The 20,487-nt window shown below is 39.2% G+C and overlaps 1 protein-coding gene across 5 annotated transcripts; it reads right to left on the bottom strand.

The window, feature by feature from the left end:
- Positions 1–1,573: 1,573 nt before the first annotated feature.
- LOC5519112 (neurogenic locus notch homolog protein 1) lies at positions 1,574–11,710 on the bottom strand. Of its 5 annotated transcripts, XM_048728457.1 has the most exons (25): positions 11,588–11,710; positions 10,197–10,341; positions 9,054–9,839; positions 8,773–8,940; positions 8,559–8,675; positions 8,334–8,447; positions 7,446–8,231; positions 7,165–7,332; positions 6,952–7,068; positions 6,728–6,841; positions 5,839–6,624; positions 5,557–5,724; positions 5,344–5,460; positions 5,119–5,232; positions 4,157–4,273; positions 3,940–4,056; positions 3,753–3,869; positions 3,566–3,682; positions 3,379–3,495; positions 3,200–3,316; positions 2,955–3,068; positions 2,758–2,778; positions 2,208–2,358; positions 1,981–2,134; positions 1,574–1,735 (listed from the first exon to the last, which is right to left on the bottom strand). In XM_048728457.1, the coding sequence occupies exons 2-24, from the start codon at positions 10,321–10,323 to the stop codon at positions 1,984–1,986; spliced, it is 4,821 nt and encodes a 1,606-aa protein (XP_048584414.1). In that variant the 5' UTR covers positions 10,324–10,341; positions 11,588–11,710; the 3' UTR covers positions 1,574–1,735; positions 1,981–1,983. The 5 variants fall into 5 exon arrangements, with proteins under 5 accessions (XP_048584414.1, XP_048584416.1, XP_048584417.1 ...); XM_048728459.1 differs by lacking the exon at positions 4,157–4,273 and having other exon boundaries at positions 11,588–11,700; XM_048728458.1 differs by lacking the exon at positions 1,574–1,735 and having other exon boundaries at positions 1,980–2,134; positions 11,588–11,700.
- Positions 11,711–20,487: the final 8,777 nt, after the last annotated feature.

The raw sequence follows: 20,487 nt of genomic DNA, 5'->3' as shown, positions 1-20,487 counted from the left end.
CTCTTCATTTCGGTGAGATAGAATACCTAGGCATACTCACAGTCTATGTTATGTATTTTAATAATTATGATTTATAATATTTTTAGATTGACACAGATTTATGATTGATTGTTGTTTTATACATTCCCAGAAATAAGGGACATTAGCCAGCGGTTTCTCTGGGCTCACATTTTGCAAGGCCCGCGAGTAATAACAGCGGTATCACAATTAAAAACGAAATTCCGGCCAGCACAGGGGCTTCCCTTTTGTTGTTACACTAGAAGTTTTTAATCAGGTTGACTAAAATTCCAAATAAAAGTAGTATAGGCGGTATTTAAACGTGCAAGGGGCATCTCTGATTGATACGTCCAATGATAATGGAAGTGCGGCAGTGTTGCTGAGGTTGGAAAACATTATATGCGCAATTTTTTTAAAAAAATGTATTTTTTAGAAAGCCTTTATGGTTCCCCTGTGTCTATCCCAGAAAGCCGTGGGGCCGTTTAAAAACAAAATGGAGAACGGACGAACGGAGAGAAGTTGTTCTTGCGGAGCGCACCGTTTTCCTTGCTTCAGTCTGTATCTTAAAGACAACAATAATGGTTCCTGAACTAGGCATAACTACATCAAATGTTATTTCTTCGGAAACAAGATTGGAAGGCGCTACTACCTATTTTATTGGCCAATTTGATGGAAGGATAGTCGATTTACCAATTTCGAGTCCTGCACCTGTGATGCGACGAACAGTTCTACCTTTTAAACGACTACTTTTTTGCCCAATTTCAATGAAATTACAGAGAATGTATGGAGGATTGTATGCTCTCAAGCGAACAAAAGTGCAATGTCCAAGGAACAATTATAGGGCTTTCTCTGGCATCGTTTGAACGGAATGTGTATCACTCGAATGGCAAGGGGTTTTTTTCGATTCCTGCATCGTGAGCCCAAAATCTCTGAAACGAGTAAATTTGATAAATTGTGATGTCTCCCCACATTTCCTTATAATAAATGGCAGCCATTTTGACATTGTATGTGCACTATTACGCATGCGTGGCGGCCATGTTGTCTCTTATTTCTGGGAATGAATTTGCGAATCAGCTGTGATAAAACTTTTAATGTGGAAGTTAATCCCCGAGCCTTAAATCACGTACTCTGCATTTCAATGTCCGAGAAACGGTTTATTGGATCCAGCGTACTCTATGGAAGATCATTTTCACAGAGTTTGTAAAAAAAGGATGGTATTTTCGGTCAAAAAGATTTCCATAACAGCGTCTGCCGGTTTACACCGCCCAAGATGTGATCGCGCGTAAGACTCGTGTTGTTAGGATACGTGAGCGCTAAGCCAATCAGAGGCGTATATAAAAATAACTGCTTGTTCTAAAAAATAGCTTTCACGTACGACATCATTGGATCATACGCTAATACGGGGGATTCGTTCTCTTGCATCATGGTCTCTTGGTGACGGTTATAGTGCGATGCGCACCAAAAAACAAAGATTTAAAGAAAGTAAGTGTAAATAAACATGCAAGAATGACAGCTTATATTGGGACGAACTTCGATTATAAAATCTCATTTCATCTAACACATTCAGGACACTCAGTTTTGTAATGATTATATCGTGCTTTATTTCCAGCTCAAGTAACCTGGGTTGACCATATTGTTCAACAGGGAGTACAGGAAGGAATGTATTTAATGCATTTTGTTTACAGTTACAGCTACTCCAGATTGCATTACGCAGTCATTTTTCCTTTCTGTCGTTTTCCTGAAACATAAAAGCATGAGCAAACGTAAGTGTACTAACTTTGAGTAAGCTATAATTAGATCAGTTAACAATCTCAAAGGATCACCGCCCTCATGATAGTAACAGAGGTTTGCTTTATTCCATGAGAGACTCGAAACGCTTTTCAAATAGGACTGCTTCCTGAAATCCTCCTTCCTCCCCCCTCCCACTCGCTCCTCCCCCTCCCTCCTTTCTCCCTATTCCTCCCCTTTCTTCTTCATGCTGACCTGTTAGTCAAGCTCATAAACGAATAATGCATTCTCTCCTCCAACTCCAGACCAGCATTTGTTATCAGGAGCTTTGCCGTCTTTATCGTACTTCACTTCTGCGTCCGGCCCACTATAGCACTCGCCGTGAAATTGAATGCCAAAGTACTTGAAGCTGTAGGAGTAAAAAAAAAAAAAACGGATTAAAAGATAAGATTAAAGATAAAGATAGAAGAGATTGTACCTACCCTTCAGCTTTTGCAGCCTTTGCGCACTTGTCAACGACACTGGTCTTCATGTCTGTCCAAATAATTTCTGGTCGCAGATTCACTATCATCTTTGGAAACGGGCGTTTTTTCTTGTGGTTATCCTTAAAGCACCCCAACGACGCATACTTGGCTTTAATCAAAGCAGAGCAAACAATAGTTTTTATAACAGAATAAAAGATCAGTATTAACGAGCCTTTTGACCAGCTTAAAACAGCCAGGAATATTGGGAAATGTTTGCCCAACCTAGACTCTCATTGTAGTTCTCTAATGAGGTCGCTAAGACTCTTTAGCTCTATTTATCATTTATAGGTATGCAATTGACATATGTGATAGGCCATATATTCTATAGTTTCGTTGATTCATTGCCTCCAATCTTACACATTTAATGTCCATCATCAATTCTTATTGGTGAATGCGGCTTTTGAGATTGAAAATGGCAATTGGCAAAAAGCGTCCAAAGGTTACTGTCTAAAATTTCTCCGTCCAAAATTGTTTTATGTTAGTGTAATTTTTTACATGCTCTACTTACTCTTTCCGGGCGACTCTGGCTCTACAAAAAGATAAAATCGTTAAGGTTCTATTTAATAACTTGATTTTGTAAAAAGATCATTGTTGCGACATTGGCAGATCCCGAGCCCTTAGCTAGAAAATGAAGTGCGACCATTTCTTCCGGCGTATGAAAGTACTCCAATACACATAGAGTCATTTCAGAGACCCCTTTTTTACCTGTCTCACAGTGTTTGCCACTATATCCTCCTTTGCACTCGCATGAATAACCATCGTCCGAGTTAATACACTTTCCGCCGTTCTGACAAGGGGATACCTTGCACTTGTCTTCATCTATGAACATCACAAAATGCGTTAATATTCACAGAATTAACGTAATAATTTAAAGCGACATAAAATGCATGATATTCTATTTATTATTGAATGAAAACAGCTCAATACCGTTAGTTCTTATTTGTGCTTACCTTTTTCGCAGTTCTTTCCGGTATAACCCGATGCACATTTACAGCTGTACCCACCGGGACTGTTGGTACACACCCCACCATTTTTACATGGGTTGCTTGAAGCGCATTCATTCACGTCTGCAACAGAAATACATAAGATTAGTTATCAAGCTAGAGATAAATAGCTAGCAATTATGTACCTATTTCGCAGTTCTTGCCGGTATAACCCGATGCACATTCACAGCTGTATCTACCGGGACTGTTGGCACACACCCCACCATTTTTACATGGGTTGCTTGAAGCGCATTCATTCACATCTGCAATAGAAAAACATTAGATTAGTTATCAAGCTAGAGATAAATAAGTAAATAGCTAGCAATTATGTACCTTTTTCGCAGTTCTTGCCGGTATAACCCGATGCACATTTACAGCTGTATCCACCGGGACTGTTGGTACACACCCCACCATTTTTACATGGGTTGCTTGAAGCGCATTCATTCACATCTGCAATAGAAAAACATTAGATTAGTTATCAAGCTAGAGATAAATAAGTAAATAGCTAGCAAGTATGTACCTTTTTTGCAGTTCTTGCCGGTATAACCCGATGCACATTTACAGCTGTATCCACCGGGACTGTTGGTACACACCCCACCATTTTTACATGGGTTGCTTGAAGCGCATTCATTCACATCTGCAATAGAAAAACATTAGATTAGTTATCAAGCTAGAGATAAATAAGTAAATAGCTAGCAAGTATGTACCTTTTTCGCAGTTCTTGCCGGTATAACCCGATGCACATTTACAGCTGTATCCACCGGGACTGTTGGTACACACCCCACCATTTTTACATGGGTTGCTTGAAGCGCATTCATTCACGTCTGCAACAGAAATACATGGACGAGACTTTACACTGGTTCTACACCGAGGGATGCTGAAGAGTCATTAAATATTTTGTTATTATGCTTGAGTTATATCCACCTTTTTTGCATTCCTTTCCTGTATATCCCGATGCACATTTACAGCTGAATCCACCGGGAGTGTTTGTACACACCCCACCATTCTTGCAAGGGTTGCTTGAAGCGCATTCATTCACGTCTGTTGATGTATTCGTTATAAAGTGAGAAAGTAGAGAAATATGTTAATACATGATTAGAATAAATAAAACTCAGCAACAATATTGTAGTATTAATATTCTAGTATATTTGTTTATAATTATGTCATTTAGTACAACAAGAGAACATTTTGATACATTTCTGTTCTAGCTTTTTTTTTTCTAAAAAAAGATCGTACACTATTTCAATTGTGCTGCTTTTGTTTCATTAAACTTGAATATTTGACTACAAACTAAATATTCCCGAAAAGCGCTAAGATGTCCAAGAGACACCAAAAGTTGGACATGCCCATTTCCTGCCATTTTCGTTGTTGATGTTGAAAGGAGCTACAATTGCCGACCTGTCATCGAGCGCAAGAAAACTGAATATAAAGCCTTAGATTCTTAAATGCTTCTTTTTCACCAAAGAAAAAGTGACAGGATATTTAAAAAGGGGTTTGCTTTAGCATACGTCTTCCACTATTAGTTTTGCACAAACTGTTATCAAACTGCAAAACTTTCAAGAAAAAAGCAATTGTGCGTCTTCTAAATTTGCATGCTATTGTCTAAGGAAATATAATCGCACAGGCTTTTAAAATGTTGCCGAAAGAAAAAAAAAAGTGTTGTCATGACAAAGCATGTCAGCTTTTCCGTCTCCGTTGAAGTCGCCAGCGAAGAGTTGACTTCCTTTGTGGTAACACCACTTCATTCCTTTCTCCGAGTCAGTACCGACGAAAAAGGGTTTGGCTGTGGAAAGTCATTTCGAAATATAATCGCACAGGCTTTTAAAATGTCGCGGAAAGAAAAGAAAACTAAATAAGGGTTTGCTGCGATGATTTCCGTATCTAACCTTCCTCGCAGTTCTTGCCGGTCCATCCAAGTTTGCAGTTGCACAAGTGACTCCCGTGTTTGTTGACACAGTCTCCGCCGTTTTGACAAGGATTCTTTTTGCATTCGTTTATATCTGTGTATAGTTCAATGCATTTTAATGTTTAAAATATTTACCATTGTGCGTCTACTACTTTACATGCTTTTGACTAGACACTTGTATTACATAATAAAGACTGTTTTTTACCTGACTGACAACGAGCACCAGAGAAGCCACTGCGACATACGCATCGATAACCGGAATCTTGACCGAGATCATCGGCACATTTGCCGCCGTTTTCACAGGGATTTGGTGAGCATGGAGCTTCAAACAAGACATGATATCAAACCTTGAATTCATTGTGTACAAATAAATTTAATAAAACTGCACGATGGTCCAGCATTACAATTGACGACTTACATTTAGTCGGATAGCGGTTGTAGGAGATCCACTTGTAGCCGTCACTGTAACGATGGCAGAGCAAATCATCTTCACCGTCTCCATTGAAATCAGCCTTGTAGAGCTTGCCAGACTTTCCGCACCAATTCATAGCTTTTTCCCAGTCAGTTCCAGTAAACATTGATTTGACTGCGATCAAGGAGCATTTGTCATACTTTTATCAGAAATAGAGTACAGCTCCTACCTCAAAATAAAAAGGCGTATAAAACAATGGATTACAAACTTTTAAGGAATAAAACTAACCTTGTGGTTTGGCGACGCTGATCCACTTGTGGCCGCTGTTGATATCGTGGCACAGCATATCAGCTTTTCTGTCACCGTTGAAGTACCCGATGAAGAACTGGCTTCCTTTGTGACCACACCAGCCTGTCCCATGCCAAGAGGATGATCCTGAAAATGAGCCTCCGGCCTGAGCAAGCATAACCCAGCTTTTCCCAGCTGTGTCGTGGCACATCAGATCATCGCGTTTGTCTCCGTTGAAGTCGCCTACGTAGATGCTGGATCCGGAGTGACTGCACCAACCACCAGCCTTTTCCCAGCTTGTTCCTTTGAAACTACCGCCAGGCTGTGCGAGGGATACCCACTTCCTATTGTTGTCGTAGCAGAGCATGTCGTCGCGGCCATCTCCATTGAAGTCTCCGATGAGAAGTTTAGCCCCGCTATGGCTGCACCATCCCATTGCTTTATGCCAGGAAGTTCCTGTAAACTGTCCGGCAGAGTTGGCCAGGGCAACCCACTTGTAACCGGCACGATCATGGCAAAGAATGTCGGTTCTTCCGTCTCCGTTGAAGTCACCGGTGAAAAGTTGCGCGCCCTTATGGTAGCACCAGCCCATTTTCTTTTCCCAGGAAGTGCCAGTAAACTGACCTTTGGAGTTCGCTAGAGCCACCCATTTGTACCCCGTGTTGTCATGACAGAGCATGTCAGCTTTTCCGTCTCCGTTGAAGTCGCCAGTAAAGAGTTGACTTCCTTTGTGGTAACACCACTTCATTCCTTTCTCCCAGTCAGTACCGACGAAAAAGGGTTTGGCTGTGGAAAGTCATTTCGAAATATAATCGCACTGGCTTTTAAAATGTCGCGGAAAGAAAAGAAAAATAAATAAGGGTTTGCTGCGATGATTTCCGTATCTAACCTTTCTCGCAGTTCTTGCCGGTCCATCCAAGTTTGCAGTTGCACAAGTGACTCCCGTGTTTGTTGACACAGTCTCCGCCGTTTTGACAAGGATTCTTTTTGCATTCGTTTATATCTGTGTATAGTTCAATGCATTTTAATGTTTAAAATATTTACCATTGTGCGTCTACTACTTTACATGCTTTTGACTAGACACTTGTATTACATAATAAAGACTGTTTTTACCTGACTGACAACGAGCACCAGAGAAGCCACTGCGACATACGCATCGATAACCGGAAGCTTGACCGCGATCATCGGCACATATTCCGCCGTTTTCACAGGGATTTGGTGAGCATGGAGCTTCAAACAAGACATGATATCAAACCTTGAATTCATTGTGTACAAATAAATTTAATAAAACTGCACGATGGTCCAGCATTACAATTGACGACTTACATTTAGTCGGATAGCGGTTGTAGGAGATCCACTTGTAGCCGTCACTGTAACGATGGCAGAGCAAATCATCTTCACCGTCTCCATTGAAATCAGCCTTGTAGAGCTTGCCAGACTTTCCGCACCAATTCATAGCTTTTTCCCAGTCAGTTCCAGTAAACATTGATTTGACTGCGATCAAGGAGCATTTGTCATACTTTTATCAAAAATAGAGTACAGCTCCTACCTCAAAATGAAAAGGCGTATAAAACAATGGATTACAAACTTTAAGGAATAAAACTAACCTTGTGGTTTGGCGACGCTGATCCACTTGTGGCCGCTGTTGATATCGTGGCACAGCATATCAGCTTTTCTGTCACCGTTGAAGTACCCGATGAAGAACTGGCTTCCTTTGTGACCACACCAGCCTGTCCCATGCCAAGAGGATGATCCTGAAAACGAGCCTCCGGCCTGAGCAAGCATAACCCAGCTTTTCCCAGCTGTGTCGTGGCACATCAAATCATCGCGTTTGTCTCCGTTGAAGTCGCCTACGTAGATGCTGGATCCGGAGTGACTGCACCAACCACCAGCCTTTTCCCAGCTTGTTCCTTTGAAACTACCGCCAGGCTGTGCGAGGGATACCCACTTCCTATTGTTGTCGTAGCAGAGCATGTCGTCGCGGCCATCTCCATTGAAGTCTCCGATGAGAAGTTTAGCCCCGCTATGGCTGCACCATCCCATTGCTTTATGCCAGGAAGTTCCTGTAAACTGTCCGGCAGAGTTGGCCAGGGCAACCCACTTGTAACCGGCACGATCATGGCAAAGAATGTCGGTTCTTCCGTCTCCGTTGAAGTCACCGGTGAAAAGTTGCGCGCCCTTATGGTAGCACCAGCCCATTTTCTTTTCCCAGGAAGTGCCAGTAAACTGACCTTTGGAGTTCGCTAGAGCCACCCATTTGTACCCCGTGTTGTCATGACAGAGCATGTCAGCTTTTCCGTCTCCGTTGAAGTCGCCAGTGAAGAGTTGACTTCCTTTGTGGTAACACCACTTCATTCCTTTCTCCCAGTCAGTACCGACGAAAAAGGGTTTGGCTGTGGAAAGTCATTTCGAAATATAATCGCACAGGTTTTAAAATGTCGCGGAAAGAAAAGAAAAATAAATAATGGTTTGCTGCGATGATTTCCGTATCTAACCTTTCTCGCAGTTCTTGCCGGTCCATCCAAGTTTGCAGTTGCACAAGTGACTCCCGTGTTTGTTGACACAGTCTCCGCCGTTTTGACAAGGATTATTTTTGCATTCGTTTATATCTGTGTATAGTTCAATGCATTTTAATGTTTAAAATATTTACCATTGTGCGTCTACTACTTTACATGCTATTGACTAGACACTTGTATTACATAATAAAGACTGTTTTTTACCTGACTGACAACGAGCACCAGAGAAGCCACTGCGACATACGCATCGATAACCGGAATCTTGACCGCGATCATCGGCACATTTGCCGCCGTTTTCACAGGGATTTGGTGAGCATGGAGCTTCAAACAAGACATTGATATCAAACCTTGAATTCATTGTGTACAAATAAATTTAATAAAACTGCACGATGGTCCAGCATTACAATTGACGACTTACATTTAGTCGGATAGCGGTTGTAGGAGATCCACTTGTAGCCGTCACTGTAACGATGGCAGAGCAAATCATCTTCACCGTCTCCATTGAAATCAGCCTTGTAGAGCTTGCCAGACTTTCCGCACCAATTCATAGCTTTTTCCCAGTCAGTTCCAGTAAACATTGATTTGACTGCGATCAAGGAGCATTTGTCATACTTTTATCAGAAATAGAGTACAGCTCCTACCTCAAAATGAAAAGGCGTATAAAACAATGGATTACAAACTTTAAGGAATAAAACTAACCTTGTGGTTTGGCGACGCTGATCCACTTGTGGCCGCTGTTGATATCGTGGCACAGCATATCAGCTTTTCTGTCACCGTTGAAGTACCCGATGAAGAACTGGCTTCCTTTGTGACCACACCAGCCTGTCCCATGCCAAGAGGATGATCCTGAAAATGAGCCTCCGGCCTGAGCAAGCATAACCCAGTTTTTCCCAGCTGTGTCGTGGCACATCAGATCATCGCGTTTGTCTCCGTTGAAGTCGCCTACGTAGATGCTGGATCCGGAGTGACTGCACCAACCACCAGCCTTTTCCCAGCTTGTTCCTTTGAAACTACCGCCAGGCTGTGCGAGGGATACCCATTTCCTATTGTTGTCGTAGCAGAGCATGTCGTCGCGGCCATCTCCATTGAAGTCTCCGATGAGAAGTTTAGCCCCGCTATGGCTGCACCATCCCATTGCTTTATGCCAGGAAGTTCCTGTAAACTGTCCGGCAGAGTTGGCCAGGGCAACCCACTTGTAACCGGCACGATCATGGCAAAGAATGTCGGTTCTTCCGTCTCCGTTGAAGTCACCGGTGAAAAGTTGCGCGCCCTTATGGTAGCACCAGCCCATTTTCTTTTCCCAGGAAGTGCCAGTAAACTGACCTTTGGAGTTCGCTAGAGCCACCCATTTGTACCCCGTGTTGTCATGACAGAGCATGTCTGCTTTTCCGTCTCCGTTGAAGTCGCCAGTAAAGAGTTGACTTCGTTTGTGGTAACACCACTTCATTCCTTTCTCCCAGTCCGTTCCTCCGAAGAACGTAAGACCTAGTGATATCAAAGTGAAATGTTTTTCTCTTTTCTTGTCATCACGTCCTTATCTTTTTGCGTGAAGCAATAAATCTCTATATCAGCAAATATGCACAGTGTGGTGCACACGTCCTTGGCCACTTTTACGGTTATGTCAGGTAAGCCAATAAGAAGGCAAAAAGAAAATTTGCAATATTTGAAAGTAAGCCGAAAAGGGCAAAAGACCCTGAAATTCGAATCAATCATGCGTCAGATTCTCGCGGTTAATTGTAAACTGATTGGTGCTTGGGTCTTTTTTCAGGCTTAATCATATCTGGTATTCGGTTTTGTTTTATTATATTAAAAAAACACATCTTGTATGAGATGCAATCTCACCTCTTTTCCAAATTTGATCGTCTTTTTGAATATCATCTTCTTGAATCACCTTGCCCTCCTGTATTTCCTCGCATCTGGTGCACGTGAACAGCAGAGCTGTCAACCCAACCAGCACGTTGATCCTCATGGCCAAGTGTAAGAATTCCTAAACACAATCAATATATTAGAATGGCCATGCCCTGGTCCGTTTCTAGGGAAAACTCGAAAGCTATAGACACCCAAAAACGTGTAGTGAAATCTTGGGACTCCAGCCAGCCTATGTGGCTAGATGAGGGACTACGTTAGGATAACTGCTAAATAAAGAATTGACTACTCAAGTAGTTATGAGGTAATTGAGTTATGTGTTTTTGGATTGAAAAAAGTTTAGATCTAGATGGGTCTAGTGACCTATTTATCAAAGCTCGGGAATGGCTTAGAATGTTAGAAAATTGACTGCAATTTTTTCAGTGAATTCTTTTTCGACAAAAACCAGAAACACATTTCGATTTTGATTCCAGTGATCTTCCCCATACATTTAAAACCGACTTATCAGAGAAACTTCATCGTCCTTGCATGTCGATATGCATATAGATATCAGTCAACAGTTAGCGAGTTTTCCTATGAATTTTCAGGGTTTTCGAAATGGTTTTCTGTGTTTTTGATAATGGCGCCTGCCAGAATTCTCGTTCAAAGGCTAAGTGCAGGTTGATGACGGCATACCCCTAGACTGATCAAAAGCGTTCGTTGAACAGAAGTAAGGCGTTCGACGTAAGACTAAGGCGTTTTGTTGAGGACCTGAAGTGTATGTATAAAGGCTATTGCTGAAAGTAAACTTTGTTTTTTATATTGAGAAGAAGTTTATCAAAAGCAAAAGCGTATTCTTTCCCACATGATTAATAATCGGGCCGTGCATAGCGCATAGCTAGGTCCCGAGAAAAGAACAGTCAAACAATGTAACAGGCCGCAAAATGAATTGCGAGCAAACCTCCCTCCCCTTTCACGCTGCTGCTGAATATCTTGACCCACCATAATAATAATAATTCAAATTCCAAAATAAAAAAGATTTTTGGCGGTTTAAAAAAATATCTATTAAAAAAATGGATCGAAAACTTTTTGGAACTTCTCCAAACCTTGGCTAGGACATCTTGAAGAACACTGTTCGCGTGCACAAAAGCAAAAACTAAACAACCCATACTAACATAATATACTGTGGACTAGGTCTATAGATTTGATTGAAATTTTATACATTCTTAATAATGGTTATAACTTTTTTTTTGCTATTTTGCGCGCCACTTTCAAGAAAATCTAATAAACATTTGATACACTGTATGTTTCTTATCTGATGCGCACAATAAAGTTTCCCGCTGGAGAAAGGAAGACAACTTTTCCTTATTGAGAAGATTTTCGCTTACCTTTTTGATGATTTTCCATACAAGCCCCCAAGCAAGAATGAGATCGTGGAAGCTTTCTCTCGCTTTTTATATAATCCAATTAACATTTACCATAATTCATTATCGTGTTTTATCTAGGAAAGACGTGATAATTAACAAAAGGGATCGTAACTATGGTAATGTCTTTTTTTTTCTAAGGTGTATTTTTATACACTTCAACCCTTTAGTATATTTTACTTAAAAACAAAGTAATGTTCATTGGACAGACTTTTTTCATTTCTCTCTTCATTAAAAAGTTAGAGAGGCTTTCATTTAGTTGTTACGGTGACAGGGAAAAAATCTAGGAACGCCGCCTCTGATTAGCAATTAAATTAACAACTAACTACTAAATGGGATGATTTTATTTTTATGTAATTGAAAGCTCAGATTAGAAGTCTTTACACTGAAATTATACTCACCAATTTAGCAATTGGTCTTTCTAAGGAATTTGAGCACGTTCCCTGCTAGCAGAGGCATTTTTTTCTTTGTATTTCGCTGGGCTGAGAAGAGGCCTCTGCTAGTAGGGAAATGAACACGGATTTCTCTCGACATATTATCTGTTTTTATCAATAAACAGTATTCGTATTAGTGTAGCCTTCGCTTTAGAAATCGAGGTGCAATATGAGTATGCGAAATTCCAGGTAGCATACAGCTTATATAGTAATTGAAAAAAGTTCTGGAGAAAAATACAAAAAGGCCGCTCAAAGGGAGTATGGCCTGTTTTGACACGGAAACCTAGAAGTCTGCGCGGAATGTCATCATGTACCTCCCCAGCAAACAATATTATATTAAGGATTGTAAACAAATTCATAATGTTTCCAATAAAAAAAATCGTTGTTTTATTACTGAGAAACATTTTTTTCTGTCATCAGTCATCCTGAAAGTGCGTAGCTTCTACAAATTTACAGCATTTATATAGACACGTCTCTCTCTCGTTTCGAGGTGTTTTGAACATTATACCCTTCTTCGGAGCAAAACACGTTTGAGTCATGAAGATACAATTTAAAACTGTTGATTTATTCGCCGTTTTTCATTATGCGGACCTCCAGAATATTTGTTCAACGCATCTTTTAAAAGATAAATATTTTCAAATTAGAAAAATTATATATTATCGAAGAGTAAAAGGTAGGCATCTACCTACCGTGCACTTTTGTTGTTAGTGGTGCATGTTGTTGTGGCATTGGAGACGTGAATAGGTGGAACTTTATCTTTCCGACACCTTAAACATTCTGTATTTCAACTTAACTTAAGTTCTTTTAATGGCAAAAAATACCTGTTTTTACTACATGCCGACGTTTGCTAGCCATGTTTTCTTGGGGACTTAGAGAGACCCTATATCCATGGCATAATGTACTTCCTGGGACCCTATATCACAAGCTCACCATCCTACCGTTGTTATCATCAGAATTATTTCCCGTAAATGATCTATTACAAAATAAAGGTCGAATGGTCAGAATTATTTCCCGTAAATGATCTATTACAAAATAAAGGTCGAATGATCAGAATTATTTCCCGTAAATGATCTATTACAAAATAAAGGTCGGATGAATCTCATAAAGTTGTCTATGATGTCAATAAATCGCAAAAATAAATCGAAATCTTATGGATTTCAAGGGTACCATTTATTGACATCAAAGACAACTTTTTGAGATTTCATTCGACCTTTATTTTGTAATTATTTACGGGAAATTAATTCAGATGATAACATAATTCTGATGATAACAACGGGAGGATGGTAAGGCTGTGCTTAAACCCCCGCTGTAATGTTATGCCCTCCCCCCCCCCCTCCCCCCACAAAGATCTTATCCCAATAAATCCCGGAGCACGGGTCTGGGGCTCGTTTGAATAAACACCCGAGAATTATCGTTTTATTCCTTAAATTTGAAAACCTGGCTAATTCCGATAAAATTTAAGGTATCTGAATGTGTTGAAATATCGTCAAACATAGTATTTTACCACACGGATTCAAGTGAAGGATGATTATCAGTTTATAGATTTATAGATTTTTATCTTTCCCGAAGAAAATTTTTCGGGACGTCGCAGTCACCCGAGACTTTTCGGTTAAATTTTTGGCTTCAGCAAAACTTCGAAAATAGCCTTATTGAGCGTAATCGTATGGAATATTAACCATAAGAAGAAATTCAAACTGTTTCAAAACATGAAAGCGGTTCTCAAAAAGGAAAACATGTGAAATTTTGAATAAAAATACAAAATAAAGTTTTCGGGCCCGAGAACTTTCGGGATGTGTTCAAGAAACGGGCGCATGATGAACTATAAGTTTGCTTTATTTCGCCGTGGGATAGCGCACATAAACCAGTCAGACATGGTCAAGTGGATGGGTCATTTATCATTTACTTCCTAATAAGAATATAAATACGACTTTCTGTCGATACTCGTAGATTTTAACAAACAGCTTTCGTGTGATTAGCCTACGTATTTGCGGATGCTCATAGAAATCGAGGTACCACAGAAGAACAAGAAGGATGACAAATACCAGGTGAGCATGCCGCTAATATAAATTTTTTATCCAATTTAATTTAATTTCTTTCCAATCTAATTCCTTTTTTAAATAATGATGCTATAACAGCAATTTTTATTGCTTTTAAAAAAGCGTGTCAACAAAAAAGAATTACAAAAAGCCCCCGTCTACATGAAAGGGATGCGACTTGCCTTTAATTGCTATGAAGGGGATATCCAAGGCCAAATTCTGGTCGTCAATACAGTAAAAAAATGGCAAGAAAGACCTAGTACCCTAGGAAATCTTTAATTCTAACGTAGCATTACCAGTGCTTATGTATGTAATCAGAGGCAGATTGATCTTTTCCGGGGATACCAGTTGCCCGTGGGGGGAGGGGGTACACACTTATTATATTCACTATTCGTCGATGTGCACTCGGATAGGGTTTTTCACCTCCATCCTAACCAGGGTATATCTTAAAGCTATTTGTGCTTAAAGGGGTATTATTTGGGTCTCTCAGTCCTGACTTCATCAAGTAGCTAAACGTTGGGATCGGGGAACCCTAGTGCTGGGCTAATCACACAAACTCTGCCTTGCCCACACTCATCAGGCTCATGTCATTCCCATAATTGACGTAGTGTTGATGGTAATAACCTAATGCGTCAGTGTGTCGAGGTTTTCTATAAGTAATGCTCCGTGTAAGAACTAGGCAACCCAACGGTAAATGCACGCTGGCATGTCAAAAATGCATTTGTTTATTCATAATTCATTATCGTGTTTTATCTAGGAAAGACGTGATAATTAACAAAAGAGATCGTAACTATGGTAATGTCTTTTTTTTCTAAGGTGTATTTTTATACACTTCAACCCTTTAGTATCTTTTACTTAAAAAGAAAGTAATGTTCATTGGACAGACTTTTTCCATCTCTCTCTTCATTAAAAAGTTAGAGAGACTTTCATTTAGTTGTACGGTGACAGGGAAAAAATCTAGGAAAATCTGATTGGCAATTGAATTAACAATTAACTACTAAATGGGATGATTGTATTTTTATCTAATTGAAAGCTCAGATTAGAAGGCTTTACACTGAAATTATACTCACCAATTTAGCAATTGGTCTTTCTAAGGAATTTGAGCACGTTCCCTGCTAGCAGAGGCATTTTTTTCTTTGTATTTCGCTGGGCTGAGAAGAGGCCTCTGCTTGTAGGGAAATGAACACGGATTTCTCTCGACATATTATCTGTTTTTATCAATAAACAGTATTCGTATTAGTGTAGCCTTCGCTTAAGAAATCGAGGTACAATATGAGTATGCGAAATTCCAGGTAGCATACAGCTTTTATATTAATTGAAAAAAGTTCTGGAGAAAAATACAAAAAGGCCGCTCAAAGCGAGTATGGCCTGTTTTGACACGGAAACCTAGAAGTCTGCGCGGAATGTCATCATTTACCTCCCCAGCAAACAATATTATATTAAAGATTGTAAACAAATTCATAATGTTTTTAATAAAAGTGCGTATCCTCTTCAAATTCACATCACTTATATAGACACGTCCCTCTCGTTTCGAGCTGTTTTGGGAGTTTACCCTTCGTCGGAGCAAAACACGTTTGAGTCATAAAGATACCATTTAAACCTGTTGATTTAATCGCCGTTTTTCATTATGAAGACCTCACGCATCTTCTTTTTTTTCAATTCAGAAAAATGATATTTCTTTTAAACTTTTAGTAACTATCTAAGTTCTTTTAAAGGCAAAAAATAATTGTTTTTCCCACATGCCGACGTTTGCTAGGCATGTTTTCTTGGAGGCTTAGAGAAACCCTATATCCATGGCGTAATGTACTTCCTGGGACCCTATATCACAGGCTCACCATTCTCCCGTTGTTATCATCAGAATTATTTACCTTAAATGATCTATTACAAAATAAAGGTCGAATGATCAGAATTATTTCCCGTAAATGATCTATTACAAAATAAAGGTCGGATGAATCTCATAAAGTTGTCTATGATGTCAATAAATCGCAAAAATAAATCGAAATCTTATGGATTTCAAGGGTACCATTTATTGACATCAAAGACAACTTTTTGAGATTTCATTCGACCTTTATTTTGTAATTATTTACGGGAAATTAATTCAGATGATAACATAATTCTGATGATAACAACGAAAGGATGGTAAGGCTGTGCTTAAACCCCCGCTGTAATGTTATGCCCTTCCCCCCCCTCCCCCCACAAAGATCTTATCCCAAAAATCCCGTAGTACGGGTCTGGGGCTCGTTTGAATAAACACCCGAGAATTCTCGTTTTATTCCTTAAATTTGAAAAGCTGGCTAATTCCGATGAAATTTATGGTATCTGAATGTGTTGAAATATCGTCAAACATAGTATTTTACCACACAGATTGAAGTGAATGATGATTCTCTTTATCAGTTTATAGATTTATAGATTTTGATCTTCCCCAAAGACAATTTTTCGGGACGTCGCAGTCACCCGAGACTTTTCGGTTAAATTTTTGGCTTCAGCAAAACTTCGAAAATAGCCTTATTGAGCGTAATCGTATGGAATATTAACCATAAGAAAAAGTTTTAACTGTTTCAAAACATGAAAGCGGTTCTCAAAAAGGAAAACATGTGAAATTTTGAATAAAAATACAAAATGAAGTTTTCGGGCCCGAGAATTTTCGAGATGTGTTCAAGAAACGGGCGCCTGATGAAATATAAGTTTCCTTTATTTCGCCGTGGGATAGCGCACATAAACCAGTCAGACATGGTCAAGTGGATGGGTCATTTATCATTTACTTTCTAATAAGAATATAAACACGACTTTCTGTCGATACTCGTAGATTTTAACAAACAGCTTCCGTGTGATTAGCCTACGTATTTGCGGATGCTCATAGAAATCGAGGTACCACAGAAGAACAAGAAGGATTACAAATACCAGGTGAGCATGCCGCTATTATAAATTTTTTATCCAATTTAATTTAATTTCTTTCCAATCTAATTCCTTTTTTTAAATAATGATGCTATAACAGCAATTTTTATTGCTTTTAAAAAAGCGTGTCAACAAAAAAGAATTACAAAAAGCCCCCGTCTACATGAAAGGGATGCGACTTGCCTTTAATTGCTATGAAGGGGATATCCAAGGCCAAATTCTGGTCGTCAATACAGTAAAAAAAAAATGGCAAAAAAGTCCTAGTACCCTAGGAAATCTTTAATTCTAACGTAGCAGTACCAGTGCTTATGTATGTAATCAGAGGCAGATTTTCAGGGATCTTTTTCGGGGATACCAGTTGCCCGTGGAGTAGGGGGTACACACTTATTATATTCACTATTCGTCGATGTGCACTCGGATAGGGTTTTTCACCTCCATCCTAACCAGGGTATATTTTAAAGCTATTTGTGCTTAAAGGGGTATTATTTGGGTCTCTCAGTCCTGACTTCATCAAGTAGCTAAACGTTGGGATCGGGGAACCCTAGTGCCGGGCTAATCACACAAACTCTGCCTTGCCCACACTCATCAGGCTCATGTCATTCCCATAATTGACGTAGTGTTGATGGTAATAACCTAATGCGTCAGTGTGTCGAGGTTTTCTATAAGTAATGCTCCGTGTAAGAACTAGGCAACCCAACGGCAAATGCACGCTGGCATGTCAAAAATGTATTTGTTTATACATTCGGGGATTCATTATCGTGTTTTATCTAGGAAAGACGTGATAATTAACAAAAGGGATCGTTACTATGGTAATTCTTTTTTTTTTCTAAGGTGTATTTTTATACACTTCAACCCTTTAATATCTTTTGGTTAGAAACAAAGTAATGTTCATTGGACAGACTTTTTTCATTTCTCTCTTCATTAAAAAGTTAGAGAGGCTTTCATTTAGTTGTTACGGTGACAGGGAAAAAATCTAGGAACGCCGCCTCTGATTAGCAATTAAATTAACAACTAACTACTAAATGGGATGATTTTATTTTTATGTAATTGAAAGCTCAGATTAGAAGTCTTTACACTGAAATTATACTCACCAATTTAGCAATTGGTCTTTCTAAGGAATTTGAGCACGTTCCCTGCTAGCAGAGGCATTTTTTTCTTTGTATTTCGCTGGGCTGAGAAGAGGCCTCTGCTAGTAGGGAAATGAACACGGATTTCTCTCGACATATTATCTGTTTTTATCAATAAACAGTATTCGTATTAGTGTAGCCTTCGCTTAAGAAATCGAGGTACAATATGAGTATGCGAAATTCCAGGTAGCATACAGCTTTTATATTAATTGAAAAAAGTTCTGGAGAAAAATACAAAAAGGCCGCTCAAAGCGAGTATGGCCTGTTTTGACACGGAAACCTAGAAGTCTGCGCGGAATGTCATCATTTACCTCCCCAGCAAACAATATTATATTAAAGATTGTAAACAAATTCATAATGTTTTTAATAAAAGTGCGTATCCTCTTCAAATTCACATCACTTATATAGACACGTCCCCCTTTGTTTCGAGATGTTTTGGGAATTTACCCTTCGTCGGAGCAAAACACGTTTGAGTCATAAAGATACCATTTAAACCTGTTGATTTAATCGCCTTTTTTCATTATGAAGACCTCCAGAATATTTGTTCAACGCATCTTTTTTTTTCAATTCAGAAAAATGATATTTCTTTTAAACCTTTAGTAACTATCTCAGTTCTTTTAATAGCAAAAAATAATTGTTTTTCCCACATGCCGACGTTTGCTAGGCATGTTTTCTTGGAGGCTTAGAGAGACCCTATATCCATGGCGTAATGTACTTCCTGGGACCCTATATCACAGGCTCACCATTCTCCCGTTGTTATCATCAGAATTATTTACCTTAAATGATCTATTACAAAATAAAGGTCGAATGATCAGAATTATTTCCCGTAAATGATCTATTACAAAATAAAGGTCGGATGAATCTCATAAAGTTGTCTATGATGTCAATAAATCGCAAAAATAGATCGAAATCTTATGGATTTCAAGGGTACCATTTATTGACATCAAAGACAACTTTTTGAGATTTCATTCGACCTTTATTTTGTAATTATTTACGGGAAATTAATCCAGATGATAACATAATTCTGATGATAACAACGGGAGGATGGTAAGGCTGTGCTTAAACCCCCGCTGTAATGTTATGCCCTCCCCCCCCTCCCCCCACAAAGATCTTATCCCAAAAATCCCGGAGTACGGGTCTGGGGCTCGTTTGAATAAACACCCGAGAATTATCGTTTTATTCCTTAAATTTGAAAAGCTGGCTAATTCCGATAAAATTTAAGGTATCTGAATGTGTTGAAACATCGTCAAACATCGTATTTTACCACACAGATTGAAGTGAATGATTATTCTTTTTATCAGTTTATAGATTTATAGATTTTGATCTTCCCCAAAGACAATTTTTCGGGACGTCGCAGTCACCCGAGACTTTTCGGTTAAATTTTTGGCTTCAGCAAAACTTCGAAAATAGCCTTATTGAGCGTAATCGTATGGAATATTAACCATAAGAAAAAGTTTTAACTGTTTCAAAACATGAAAGCGGTTCTCAAAAAGGAAAACATGTGAAATTTTGAATAAAAATACAAAATGAAGTTTTCGGGCCCGAGAATTTTCGAGATGTGTTCAAGAAACGGGCGCCTGATGAAATATAAGTTTCCTTTATTTCGCCGTGGGATAGCGCACATAAACCAGTCAGACATGGTCAAGTGGATGGGTCATTTATCATTTACTTTCTAATAAGAATATAAACACGACTTTCTGTCGATACTCGTAGATTTTAACAAACAGCTTCCGTGTGATTAGCCTACGTATTTGCGGATGCTCATAGAAATCGAGGTACCACAGAAGAACAAGAAGGATTACAAATACCAGGTGAGCATGCCGCTATTATAAATTTTTTATCCAATTTAATTTAATTTCTTTCCAATCTAATTCCTTTTTTTAAATAATGATGCTATAACAGCAATTTTTATTGCTTTTAAAAAAGCGTGTCAACAAAAAAGAATTACAAAAAGCCCCCGTCTACATGAAAGGGATGCGACTTGCCTTTAATTGCTATGAAGGGGATATCCAAGGCCAAATTCTGGTCGTCAATACAGTAAAAAAAATGGCAAAAAAGTCCTAGTACCCTAGGAAATCTTTAATTCTAACGTAGCATTACCAGTGCTTATGTATGTAATCAGAGGCAGATTTTCAGGGATCTTTTTCGGGGATACCAGTTGCCCGTGGAGTAGGGGGTACACACTTATTATATTCACTATTCGTCGATGTGCACTCGGATAGGGTTTTTCACCTCCATCCTAACCAGGGTATATTTTAAAGCTATTTGTGCTTAAAGGGGTATTATTTGGGTCTCTCAGTCCTGACTTCATCAAGTAGCTAAACGTTGGGATCGGGGAACCCTAGTGCCGGGCTAATCACACAAACTCTGCC

This window comes from Nematostella vectensis, chromosome 1, assembly GCF_932526225.1.
Source record: "Nematostella vectensis chromosome 1, jaNemVect1.1, whole genome shotgun sequence".
In the NCBI taxonomy this organism is placed as follows: Eukaryota; Metazoa; Cnidaria; class Anthozoa; order Actiniaria; family Edwardsiidae; genus Nematostella; species Nematostella vectensis.
This window is presented reverse-complemented; position numbering and strand designations above follow the sequence as displayed.